We start from the raw sequence: 13,829 nt of genomic DNA on the forward strand, positions 1-13,829 counted from the left end.
ACTTTGCTACTTGTGCAAGTCTTCACATGAAGATCTGTAAATGATGGCCATTCTTGAACTATAGAAATGCAGTATATATGAGGCCAGCTACTAAAAGCCACCTATTCACTCAGGCTTGATCCTAAATGCATCCTCCACTTAGCCAGTGGAGCAGTAAGTCTACAGCCTTACTCGACCATATCAAGGCACTGGTCATGAACAATTCTCACTGTGTTGTTATATTTAGGTCAGAGTTTCCATAGGAAAGGTATTCATTGTTTCTTCAATATCTTTGATGGCGTGTGACAAATCTGCACAAAACATTTCATCAACTTTAGCTCCTTCAGGGAACGATTTGCACAGATCCAATATGCCGGGACCAAGAAAAGGGGGATCTCAAAAGTACGATTTCTCATATTAATTCCCGTGGGAAAGTTAGCTATCTGATACAGAAAAAAAAAATAGCTGAACGGCTATACAGTTGTATGACAGAATATTGAAGAGAAAAATATTGTGGGGCCAAAAGATGAAGGCTTAAATATAGATGACCAAAATATGGAGAAGGTAAGTGCATACTCGTAAATATAGATGTATTATTCTTAAGTGCACATGTACGTATCTTTAGGATAAATATGTGTCATCAAGGTCCATATAAGTGGACTTAACTATAGTAAACCTATGATTACCTATTTAATCTTACCTTCATCATAACTTGTTGCTTGATACTTTTGCCACAATATTGGTGTTGACGCTCACAAAAGGCTAGATATTTCTGAACGGTTTGTCCAACTGGAGCCCAGCAGTACTAGAAATATTTTTTGAAAAGGGCCTTCTCATTGGCCCAAGGAGATTTTGTATCCCATTAGACATTTCAGTAAAACAGTACCATGGTACCGAGTGATCTGATTGGCGCTAGCCAACAACTCTGAACAAAATAATGTAGCCACCATTAATAGACAGAAAGACTCGGTCCCCAAGTCCTGAAAAAAAAAATTGAAAAAGCCTAAGGGGCAGAGGTGGACAGACCCTGACCCCAGGGCCACCTGGGGAGTCCAAAGGGACCACCATCCCTTAAGTCAAATAAATAAAAATCCGGAGGCACAGTGCCAGTACTGGGTAACAAAAACACATTAAAATAAAACAAGGCTCAGGTCATAGACCAGACCCTGCAGTCAGCTGCTATTGTGCAGGTTGTACATTGTGCTCAGTGGGCTTTGGCTGCTTGCCGTGGATTGGCACAGGCCACACCACTGCTGAAGAATGTGCACAGGTGGGGGGTTGGCGGCCGCGGCGGTGGAGGTGGATGCAGAGCCTGGCCTATATAGCCCACCCACTCTGCGCGGGCCTTCTGCCACGCATAGCAGGTGGTTGGCTTCCAGCAGGGAGGTTGGGTGCAGGGCCTGGTTTGGAGGCCAGGCCATGTGGCCAACCCTCTGCTGCACTCAGCAAAAAGACGGGCCCAGGTGGGGTGAGGGCATCTGCTGGAGGTTGGCCTGGCCAGATTTCAAGCCCTTCATCCAACACCCTGTTCAGCATGAACTTTGGCCATTTCCAACTGAGCGTTGGGCACCCATGGGGGTTTGGGCAGCCGCTGGCAAGGGAGGTGGCCAGCTATAACAGGGTGCACCGCAGGGCTGTTGGCGACACGTTTACTGAGGGGGCTGGAGTATTCTCAAGTCTTAATATGATTTTTTAAAAACAGAAATTCACTGTGAAAAACAAAGATTAAAGTAACAACTTATATTAAAAAAATAAATTCTCTGAAATAAACAAAGGTTAAAGTAGCATTATAGTTAGGTGTTCAAATGAGATCAAAATTTATAAAACAAAAAAACACTGAAATACACAAGTTATAGTTTACTGAGCGAGCTATAACTTGCACCACCATAATGCACTGCTTATAACCTCACACATTACATCACTCATTACATGTTAAATGATACAATTGATGATATCGCTGGGGACATCACCCAGTCATTGCAATAGCATCCTATAGGGATTGCGTAGTTGAAGTAATTCAACAAGTCATCACACCTGTGGGCAATTTTCTCTCACTAATCACTTGATAATGGACATAACATTTCACCACATGCTGGACAAGAAGCATATCTGTCAAGTCACCCACATTTTTAACTGGTACACTTTAATGGGGTCACCCTCTTTTTAAACCTTGGACACCCTCCAAAAATGAGTTTGTACACCATTCCCCCTAACATGATCACCCGAGACTTCACATGACCTGCAATTTTATGTCAAAAGGTTGACAGATTTTCATTTACCACTGATAAGACTCCTTCTGATAGGCCCTATTAAGCAACCATCAGTAGTAAGCTAAAATATACTACACGCTTTCCTGAAATGAGTACAATGACACACAGCCTTGGAGCGCTGGTTACTACTTCAATGTGAGTTAAACTACCTGTGAGCAGAGTTAAAACAGTGCTTTGCCCAGTCATTGCTGCTAGGTTGATGGAAATAGCACCAACAGAATGTAGGTGTTTACAATGACGATGTCCATGCAATGTATGTTGTCAGTTAGAAAAACAAATGTTTCTTAAACTCAAACTTTTTATCAGTGCCTGGTGAACCAAGGAATCACACTACATAATAGGTGAAACACTGTAATAAATTTGTGTCCCTAAATTATTATCAAGTAAGATCAGCACTATGATGCAGTGTGCATCAACAAATCACGTATACAGTCATTTGATACCTTCATTTTGGGCATGTTACCATTAATACATTTATCACTTGGCTAGACACATTTAAAGTGCTTTGTCACTACAAATTTGTTTTCCTTGGTATGATTGTTGGCTACAGAAAACCCGGGGTAATTGAAAGAGAGATTGGGCATTGAGGGTCACACTTGGGGCATTTTCTGGTAAATTGGGGGTTGGCAGTGTATTTAAGTGCACATTGACCCTGTAATTTTGGTTAAAGCTCGGTGATGACAACAACGCTTCTCGTGGCATTTAGTGGTTCTGATTTTTAAATATTTAGAAAATTTGATTCATAGTGATTTTAAGTCACATTGTGTCAGTAGCTTTGCCAGCGTTTCTTGGGATTTGAAAAAGTTGTCACAGTACCCTGGCATTTGAAAAACACTTTACAGGAGGATTGGGAGTTCTCCCATATAAATATTTTCAAAAGCTTTTGGTTAAAGTTGAACTTTTTAAGTACTCAGAGTAATGCCATTGCCTAGGAATGCTGTATCATACCCGTAGACATTGTGTCAGGTGTAGACAAACTTTGGAGTACTAATTTACTAAACTTTGGCATGCAGTGACAAATCCCACCATAAACTAGGGGATGACCCTCTGGGCTCATGTTTGACTGGTTTATGCTGTCATTATATACCAGTGCTTTAAATGGGCAGGTGAGTCTCATATACATATAGGGCATTAATGAAACAGTAAGGAAATGTTTCTCACCTGTGTGGCATCGCCCCCTGTTTAGTCATGTTATCCTTCTAATAGCAGACACCCACTTTCCACATCATAGGCTCAGACCAGTTGACACGTTCCTAGCTAGACGTGGTTTAGTATGGAGGCTGGGGCCCACCGGAGGTGCATGAGAGAGCCTGGTTAGAATAGCGAGGGAGGATCATTAACTAATGACTTTCCTTCTGCAGATTGTGTTTAAATGGCCTGTCCTCAGCTTTTCACGTAGCATGCTCAGACTCCTAATGTTTAAATGATCTTCAAATGCGGGCTCACGTGCTTAAGCAGCCTGCCCTGGACATGAATCTACGCAGCCTGCCCTGGACATGGATCTATGCAGTGTTCTTTCTTTCTACAGTTTTACTTCCTCAAACTTCAAGATGTCTCAGAAAGCGTTTTTGAATTATATTCCTAAAACCCAGCATGAAAAATTGCAATTGACTTAAAATGCTTAATTGTTTTCTCTCCTTTCTTTCTTCCACTAACTCCTTAACTTACATTCTCGGCATCCATGCTCTCTCTGAGCATATTGTACTCTAATTTGTATGCCTGTCTGGTTTAATGTCTATTATTGTATTTCTATAAACGCCTCACACCTCAGTCCAAGGATAACAACCTATCCCCCTTTAAACCATATTCCTGCAACCTAACATGTTATATTCATACCACCAAATATTTGTATGAACCCGCATACCTCCCACTAATGATCACTCCTTACTCCTGTTAATCTATCACTAAGTAACTGGAGTTCAGTACAAAAGGCTAGTCCCAATAACTAACAATAATCCATAACCACTGCATTAGCCATCTATCCTGTGCTCCAGAGTAGCTCGCCGTAAAGCGCTGCAATGGATAGTAAGTGCTTTACAAATGTAATTACAATTACAATTAAAAAGATCGAGCTACGAACGCAGTTTTAGTTTTTCAAACATTCCAATAAAGCCCACACGGTGGTGCTACTTCCACACATTTGGAATGTATCCGTTTCGCACTTTCTTGCAGGTGCGCACGTTTTCCTTTTATATCCCAACCTGATATTCGCGCTTTCTTTTTTGGTGCCTCGGTGTGAGCTCGATTATTACTTGAGTTCAGAGATAATAGCGCCCGTTGTAATTTTCAAGGCTGTAGTCTCAGAACATGAGAAGAGGCCAGCCATCTATTGTATCACTTAGTCGCTTGCTCGTAATCTTTTCTCTTGTTCAGCGAAAGGCGCAGCCGAGAACACAGCACGGCTGATTCTGTTCTGGGAACTAACTACGGTGGAATTTCTAATATAGGATGCTCGTGTTACTAACCTCATCCACCTATTGGCTTACTCTTGCATTAAACCCTAGACCGGACTGTGACGTGAAAAGCGGGCCTGGCAAAAAAATACTCAAACCAGCCGTACTCCCTTCGTCTCCTCGCACCCTCTCACTTTTCTACATCCAGCCCCGCCCCCCTTCTTATGCACTCTTTCTCCCCCCCCCCCCCCTCCCTGGTCACTTTCTCTCTATCCTCCACTTCCCTTCAGCGACGGCTCGGTGGGACGGTCGCTGGTGGAGTGGCGGCTGGGGGGTTGGGTGAATAATGATTAAAAAACACTTACTTGCTGCATGCCGTCTCTGTGTTCCTCGTCGCCTCGGTGCTTCTCTGCTTCTTCTCTTCCCACCCAATCCAGCATGAGAGAAGTGCCTGGATTAGTTTGAGTAAGCTGAAATACGCTCAACTGGGAGCCTGCACTGGATCTTCACACCCGGGTATAGAGTTCTAAGTGCGCATGTCGGTTTGGCCAGCCGGCTCCAGCCCAGAGTTCAAGGCACCCTTAGAACACTGGGGCATATGGCCAGAGTGAGCTGCCTGCCTATAGTCCTTGCTCAGAGCTACACGTGAGGCGGATCCATTGAAACCCCTAGATCAGTGATTGCACGTGATCAACTTCCGCCTGAGCTGGATGGATTTCTGACAGTGAGAGTGCTTAGAAGCAACAATTTACTCTGACAGAGTGGAACAGAAGCTTGCAGCTCAGATTATTAATGGTGATTCATGTTCTTCATGCTACTTTGTGTCTTTATTGTATGCAGATTTTAATATCAATGACTGTCAAGGATGCATGACTGATTAAAGTTGTGGTAAATGCGTTAATCATAAAGACACACTTCATCTGATGCACTGGTGTGCCATGTCTGACGTCTGCTGTATCAAGATAGGAGGTGCAACACGCACTGATATAGGAGTGTTCATTTTTTTTTGCCAGCAGGTTGGGAAACTTTCTGTAAATCCCAGTTTGTGTTTTAGGTTTGATGTAAGTCAAGCTCTTTTGATTTTTCTAAAATTATAGGTATAACATACATACGTATAGGAGCTTTCAACTAGCCTTCTTTATCCAATGGTCTTTATTGTGTCATTCACATCTTTCTTCCACCTGCTATAGTGCAGCATGGGGCAGAGGGTCAACCCACTTCAGCCATTGGCTAACTTCACTGTGAGTGACTGCATTCTGCCTTTTCCCAATTAGCACAATTGTGCATGAAGCAGTTCCCCTAAGTCCTAAGACTAGTTTGGCAATCTTTTATGCAGAACACATAAATGTTTGTGCTTTTAGCCAATGTTTTCATTTAAATAGAGGAGTGTCCGGCATCTTCCCCTACAGTAAAGTTTTGCAAAACCTATGACAAAAACAAATCAAGCAGTGACTAAGCTAAAAGGGTAGTAGTCAAAACTGGGCCTATCGGCTTTACTAATTCTGGTTTTGAATATGGGGAACTCACATACTTTCCCTAACTTTACTTTTCTTTGTTTTTCCCTATCCTTCCTATTTACTTGCTCTCTTCAGTTGTGATTGCTTTACTCCCTTTGACTTTATGCTTCATTTATTTTATTTCCGCTTCTCAACAGATTTTTTTTCTCCTACTAATTAAAAATCTGTTGGGGCAGTCTTCCTCTTATGCTGCCATAGCTCCCATTTTGCAGTTCTTCCGCTGTCGGTCATTAATGTGACCCTTTCGGAAAGTCAGACAAGGCCATTTTGAGTTCTACCAGGACACCTACTTTTCTCTTAAACAATAGAGCCTTTTACTTAGGATTAGATCAGATAAAGCTTTTGAGCAGTTTTCAACTATTCTGCAGAACACAAGAATCATCATTGACCCACTCACTCCCAAACCCCAGACGGTGATAAGCTACAGCTCATCCCGCTGTGAATATTGAAGGCTCCACTACCATCCATACATGTACAGGAGTATCCCCGGAGGCCCAATCCACCCACTTCCAGTAGACTAATGAGCAACTGATGTTTCCCATTCATTGATCACACTTTAGATCCCAAAGACCTTACATTACTCTGTTGTTCCTTACTCCCCCTGCATTGGCACAGTCTCCTATGGCCCAGGTGTCTTACTTCCCACGGCTTGCATGGGCCACTAGTAGACAGTGACTTGCAGATATCCCCCCCCTTTACTCTACAGCCTTCTCCATTCCGACTCAAGAGAGGGGACTGTGGATCTCACAGACGGCACGCATTGTTGAAGCATGTTATATGTGTTTCTGCATTTATATTATGTAACCAGTGCATTTTTGGAACTGTCGCTGGTTATGAAAAAAATAATTATCATTAAGAGTGGAGATATTTTACATCAAGGGGTTCCCAGTGACGCCACATAACTCAATTGACATGGGTTGTCACTAGGAGCTCCTACAAGGAAAACATCTCCATGTCCAAACATATATTCGGAATTGAATATGTAATATTCGCCTGTCCGTCATGCCACTACAGCCATATTTCCGAGAGCTTGGGACTTCTACACTGAAGAGGAACACAGGGGATGAGTAAAATATTTAAGATCCGCCTTGTCTTTTCTTTTCCCTCCCTCGTTGAGCCTCACATTGTCACTGCTCTTCCTCCACGCTCAGCCTCCTTTTGGTATTAAGCATAGATCCAATTGAAAAGTAGGGGCACAGGGCAGAGAAGCGAGGCAGCTCAGCAGATCACATCTCCTTTAAAAGCCCCTCACCCGTCTGAATCCAGTAGATTTAAAAAAAAAAAAAAAAAAGAAGCATTTCTCCTATTTGTTTAAACTCTGCTCTCCAATTTGTATAAAACAACTTCGGACTCAAAGAGGAGTCCAATAAATGTACAAAGCACCATAGAACATGGAAACTTAGCTGCGGAAAGTGGGTTTAGAGGGGCAATCCAGAGCTATGAGGTAGACTAGGACTTAAAGTAACGAAGATGGCTCGTGAGTAATCTGGTTACTTGTAACCTGGGTCTATCAATGGCATAAATGGTAAAAGCCACGCAGAACAAGACAGGACCTGGATATTTAAGACATTTCACTATTTTCGCAAATAGTGGCAGATTCCGTGCTGTGTGACATGTGGAAGTGCTGTACGGCTTTAGTTATCAGTGCCCCTACAGTTATATTGTGGTCTGCTTCTCTCTAAGTAAATTCATATTTTGTGTTACAAATATGCCCGAAACAAATTCTAGTTAAGTGCTGACATGAACTGTTAGATATGAAAGGTATCATCAAATGGGAGGCTACCAAAACTAATAATTCCTTTGGTTGGCATCTAGCTACAGAGAGCTGTCGCTTTCTGTTGGCATCTTTTATGAATTCTATACCGACAGAGCCACAGCATTCCGCGGATGGTCACACTGTGTCGAAAATATTGTGTCGCAGGTTAAGCGGCCACAGTCTTTTTCTGCCTCACAATTTCAAATGCATGGAATAATGGCACCTCCCATCCCTGCCTGTGTACTGCAGGCAAGCCAGGGGCATTGGCTTTGCCAAGTTTTTGTCTTACATGTTAGTACACAAAATTGGGTGAAAGTCCTGGTAAGTGCAAACCAGGTTCCGTTACTAGCGGTCCTCATGTCTACTGCTTCTTGGTCAATAACTACCAACTGGAAAAAAATACAGATCTGACTTTTTATTTTCGGTTGGAGTGGGTTTTTTCTTTAGCATGAGTTACGAAGAAAAAATGCAAAATCTGTACACCAGCCGAAAAGTATGTGCTTATATTTTATTCATGTTTTCTTATCAGTTTAACTAATGCATATGCAAGAAACGTGTTTTCATCCGTGCACCCACCATATTCATTTAGTTGTTCATATGTGGCCGGTCCCAGGTTTAACACACATTTTGTAGGTTTCTGACTTCTAGAACTAGAATAATGTGATTTCGCTGCAGACGTCTCAAAAATACTACATTTTCTTCTCGTTCTGTATGTTTAAAGCTGTCAAAGTTCCATTCTTAAATGACATAAATAGATATTGTATACTACATGTTTGTTCAATGTAACTTAATGTATTTTGCCCTTGTAGAATTTTGCTTAGTGAGATCTTTCATGTTCAAAAGTTTTTTATGATGTTTTCTGGTGTAGGGTTTATCAAGTGTATTGAAGGATACATAAAAGAAAAAAGTACAAAACCTGTCCATAGTGCTTGGCTTAGCTAATAGCGTGCTTTTTATTGCTTGGAGTCATTCTGGACTATTTCACGCAGAGTAGACTTTGTCGGTGGGGCTATGGATGCTGCTCCTGTTGTATGATAAATAGGCAGCTTCTAAGACTTTCACTTTATCCACTAGGTGCAAAGTTCCCCATAAAATGGACAGCCCCAGAAGCAGCGCTATATGGAAGGTTCACAATCAAATCAGACGTGTGGTCTTTTGGTATTTTACTGACCGAACTCGTTACCAAGGGAAGAGTGCCATATCCAGGTAAGCAAATGCGCACACTCAAAATACAGCAATGTGTATACAAATATATTGAATACTGAAATCAGTAGAAGCAGTAATAACATGGGTTAATTATTACTGTTGGTATGATACACTTTCGTAGGCTTCGGTGACCCAGTTTGTGCGTTCAGTGTACCCAGAGTCTGAACAGGCACAGGACTTCCAATATTACAAGCAATGACTTGAGGGAGCTTGCCTCTGAGATTTAGGCAGAATTCCACCGCTCATCCTATACATTACTTGCATTTACTGGAGCTAAAGTCTCTGGAGCCTTTGCTAGACTCGCTACGTCCTATGATAAAAAAATCATTTCTAAATGATAGAATGCTTGAATTAATCTCATCCAACGTGTAATGACTCTGGGTCTCATTAGAGTCCACTGACTCCTTTTTTCTGACTCTGCAACTCCAGACAGGGGACAGCCATCTGCAGACTTGATTCTGCCCAAAAAGGAACAGTCCGGTCACCCTTTTCAGAGGATTCCGGTGCCCTCAATACAAGTGACATAAGAACCATGACTTGTTTTCTTTATGGTACTTACCGCTACTGATTTGTGGCTTCTTAGTTCAGGAAAGAACAGGGGTCGTCATGTTACCAACCATGGAACGAGGAAGGGCTGAGTTGCCTCCTATGGGAACCAAAAAGTGTTCTGCAGATTCTACAGAGGATTGTAAAGCAGGAAGTGAACCACTTCACAGGCAATATACCAAATCCAGCTTCTTTTATTCACCCTGCCGGAAGAGGGTATGCTGTGAATTGAATGAGGGCGTGAATACGCGTTTTCTCATACAAGCCTTTTTTCCCTTTCTTTTTTTGACTAGCAACTTGCTATACTTTAATGACAGTTATTCTGGTGTCCTTCATATTTTTCCATATCAGAACATTACGAACATTTTCATTAGATGCTGTGGCTCTCTCTTGTAGTTTGAAAGCGGCTCTCATTATAATCGCTATAGTTTTTACATAGTGCTGGCCTCGACTGTGTTGCTGGTTTGCACCATAAGGACACTCATTTTATCACCCATAAAACGATGAAAGTCTAAGTTAGCCCATGCAGAGTTCGAACCTGAGACCTGGAGGTCTTGCGCACAGATTTCTGTGACAAGTGCACTTGCCAGAGGTAAAATTAAAAGGCTTTCTCAGGGGAAAAAAGTAAATCCAAAACATTGAATATCTCTTAAAATCACCAGGAATAACTCAACAAACAATAAATGACCTAAGAATTACAATGTCCACAACAAATTCCTTTCAGGTTATGTAACAAGAATTTCCAGGTACTAACATCCATGCACACACCTGCAGACGAGGAGCCGTGTGAGAACCGCACTGGTTCAGTGCAAAGCAGAGCCGAGCACCTTTTTTGTGTTTGCGGTATCTAAAATTAATAGAGCTTGTTGACAAAGGTAAACTTACATGTGAGCAAATCTGAATATGCAAATTTAGTCTTTGTAATAAATTTACTACTTTTGGCTTTTCACATGTACAAATATTTACTACAAAGTGTAGACTTACATATCAGTTCAAAAAACGGTCTGAGATTCTGGCAGGTATGCGCAAAGAAGGTAAGTCTACTCATGAATCAGGAAATGTCCACAGTGCAAAGAGGATCCTTCAAAGAATGCACTGACCCTGAACCACGAAGGTGACATGCTTCATTATTGGGTTGCCGCGTTGGTCGGGTGTGCATTCCCCAAGGGGCTCCATAGGCAGCTCTTTTGGAAATTTTCTTTGATGTTCAAGGTACCACAGGAATTGTTGAGGTACCCTTGATTTTTTTGTGTATTTTTTATTTTTAGAGCTGCCAATTATTTGATGAGTATTAAACTTACCTGTGGTTTGATGATAAATAGCAATTTTAAGCTTTCATTTTGTTATCTATCCATGGTACGATAAAAATAAGAGACAGTATTTAGTAGGAAACAAACATCCTATACATCTAAAATGAAAATTGATCATAGTAGACGTGTCTTGCCTGTTGCCCCTATGGGTAAATGATATTCCGCAGGACCCATATTCTGGCCCATTAAAACTATGCAGTTGTGCAGCTGTGTCGTTTTCCACATAATTATGCATTTGCCACATAATCCATAATCTGCAGCATAATATGAATCTGCAGATTTCTGCAAAAAAAATATATATTTCTAGCTCAAACTGATCAAAAGTTACTAAAATCACAGCAACACGTGCTGCTAGCAGTGGAAGGTCCTTGGCAATGGTTGATTGGTCCTTGGCAATGGTTGATTGGGCACCTTTCTGGTGCTTATTTCTGTATTTGTGGCAAAGTGCTTCTACTGAGGTTAAACCTTTGCCCAGAAAGTGTTACCATGTGTAAAATCGTGAAATAGTGAGGTATTACTTGCACAAAATAAGCTGCATTATGCTGCATAATTTGCCTTTTGTTGCCACATAATTCAGTCAACCCTGCCACATCATTTGGTTCTCCTCTGCTGCATTATTCCAGTGGCACTGTTTATATGATATATCCTGATCTAAACTAATCAGCATATAGAAAGCGGGACTAACACATATACTATCAAATTCACATATTTATGGTTAATCGTCACACTGAACCTTACTCCACTTAGTAGTTTATTTGGCCTGGAAAGAAATTATGGAGAACACAGGCTACGTTTAAAAAAATATATATTTTTGGTCTACCACATATCAGAGCACCAATAATTTTTGTCAGTACCTGTGGGCACAGCACACTCATGCTCAAGAAAGAAAAAATTGTCAACCTAATTTTTCATTCAGAATAATTAGAAATATTTATAATGTGAGAGCTTTGTGTGCAGTGACTCCATGCACACATACTCTAAATATTACCACACACATTAGATATAAAACATCAGTATTCTGAACATTTAAGGTAGGCTTACCCTAGCCAAAATATTTAGGGTCCTATGAGGAGTGAGGATCTGGTGTCGTCATGTCACACTCTGTTGGATAACTGTGAGAAAATATAATTCAGTTGGTTTAGCAAAATCCCAAATACCTGCTCATTGGTGAAATACTGAAGGATATCAACTTCATTTTGAGGATGTATCGGATGTGCACCTAAACCTTCATGTGTTCTCTTTTGAGTGTTAAATACAGTGAGGCGGCCTGCATCCACATTCATGGCGGTGCCCAACTGGCGTCACCGACATATATTGATGCAGTGTGTGACCTGGTGGCAAGAGACATGTTGCATCAGCACCCACAGTTATGCATCACTTAATCCACTCAATAACTCCGTAACAATGATGTATGCAACATAATAGTTGTCACCCTAAGTAGTTACAGAGAACAACACAGATCGTATCACTTATTTGTTTCTCTTATTTGCAGGCAGTCACTTAAGTTGTTAAAAGTGATGGCATTGCGAGGTGCACCATACAGTTGTATGAAAGACAGTAGTCATCATTATGAGTTTTTGCAAAGAAACAATTAAAATATATTTTATATTTTGTTTCTTTGTTTAGTCTTATTGGATGGCACCTAGCTATGATTGTGAGAAATTATGACACTACCTAATCAGAAGTAGATATGAATTCAACATGTCACTCTAGGAGTGATATGAGTACATTCAATGGCATTTTGTTTAATGAACAAATAATAATTGATTCATTTAGCATAGACATGTGGTCCATGCTAGGAGTTTTGTTGAAAATGCATATTCAAATGCAGTTCAATAATTAAATTTAGTCCTTAAGTATTATCAGTTTTGAATAAATACTGGCCAAGGTATGTCAGCTTTCCAGCATGAAATATGAGCCTTAGGTTTGAATATACACCTTCTTTTTCTGACATTTTGTCATGTAGTTTAGGTTGGGTTTGTAATGAGTCCAGATTAACCCAAGATCACCTACTGGAATCGTGTCCTTTTTCTGAAAAATGAGCAATCAATTTTGTAGTAATACACTAATATTGGACGGGCCTGCTGTGCTCATTAAATCGGGTCTTAATTTTACATGTTGTAATCCCAATATATTTAAGTTAACATGGGCAAGTCATTTTATATGTTTTACTACGGTTGCTCTGTCTCTTCAGTTGCCATCTATACTTTAAGTCTTACTGTAACTCTTTTGTGTGTGTAGTTAATGAACAGACATTGCAGTTACTACATGGAAACTAGTCAGCTACAGGTGGCAAGCCCCACATTGTCGTTATTGGTACGTGGGCACAGATGTTTTTTGATCAAGTATGGATCAAAATCTCTCTAAGGTTATGTGGCCTTTTAAAATCAAATAGCAGAGGTTCCAGAGTTAGTTAGCCAGTATTAATTATGTAGCAGTTTTTTATTTGTTTTTTTTGTACTTTATTAGAGATAGATGTGACCCTTGTGCCTTACGTAATTCTCTAATTTTGGGATTTTGAGGTGATTCTAATTTTGCCTCACAATTGTTATTTTTGACATGTTTCTTTGCTTTAATAATTCTTATATTGTTTTTACTTTCAATAATATTTATTTTGCTTTGGTGCCAAAAGTCTTTATTTTGCTGCAGTTTCTTTTCAGTCATAGAAATAGGCCATATAATAGATTTTCTCGTGATCCTTTTGGGTGGACCTGTCAAGTCTCAGTACATTGTAACAATCACTTGGCTTTTGAAAAGTTCTTGCTGTTAATTTGCCTTCAGTACATGTAATTCTTAAATCAGAAGAGGAGATCTTAGCTTCGAAATAGGTAGACGTAAATTTAAAAAAGGAT

At 40.6% G+C, this 13,829-nt stretch overlaps 1 protein-coding gene across 2 annotated transcripts in view; it reads left to right on the forward strand.

Annotated features, from left to right (window-relative positions):
- The window catches only part of FYN (FYN proto-oncogene, Src family tyrosine kinase), a 473,812-nt gene that overhangs the window by 445,628 nt on the left and 14,355 nt on the right, over window positions 1-13,829 (forward strand). For both annotated transcript variants that reach the window (XM_069234594.1, XM_069234595.1), the window contains exon 13: window positions 8,990-9,121. In XM_069234594.1, coding sequence (XP_069090695.1) covers window positions 8,990-9,121 — 132 coding nt within the window. The remainder of the gene's footprint in view (window positions 1-8,989; window positions 9,122-13,829) is intronic.

Source organism: Pleurodeles waltl, chromosome 5 (assembly GCF_031143425.1).
Source record: "Pleurodeles waltl isolate 20211129_DDA chromosome 5, aPleWal1.hap1.20221129, whole genome shotgun sequence".
Lineage (NCBI taxonomy): Eukaryota > Metazoa > Chordata > Amphibia > Caudata > Salamandridae > Pleurodeles > Pleurodeles waltl.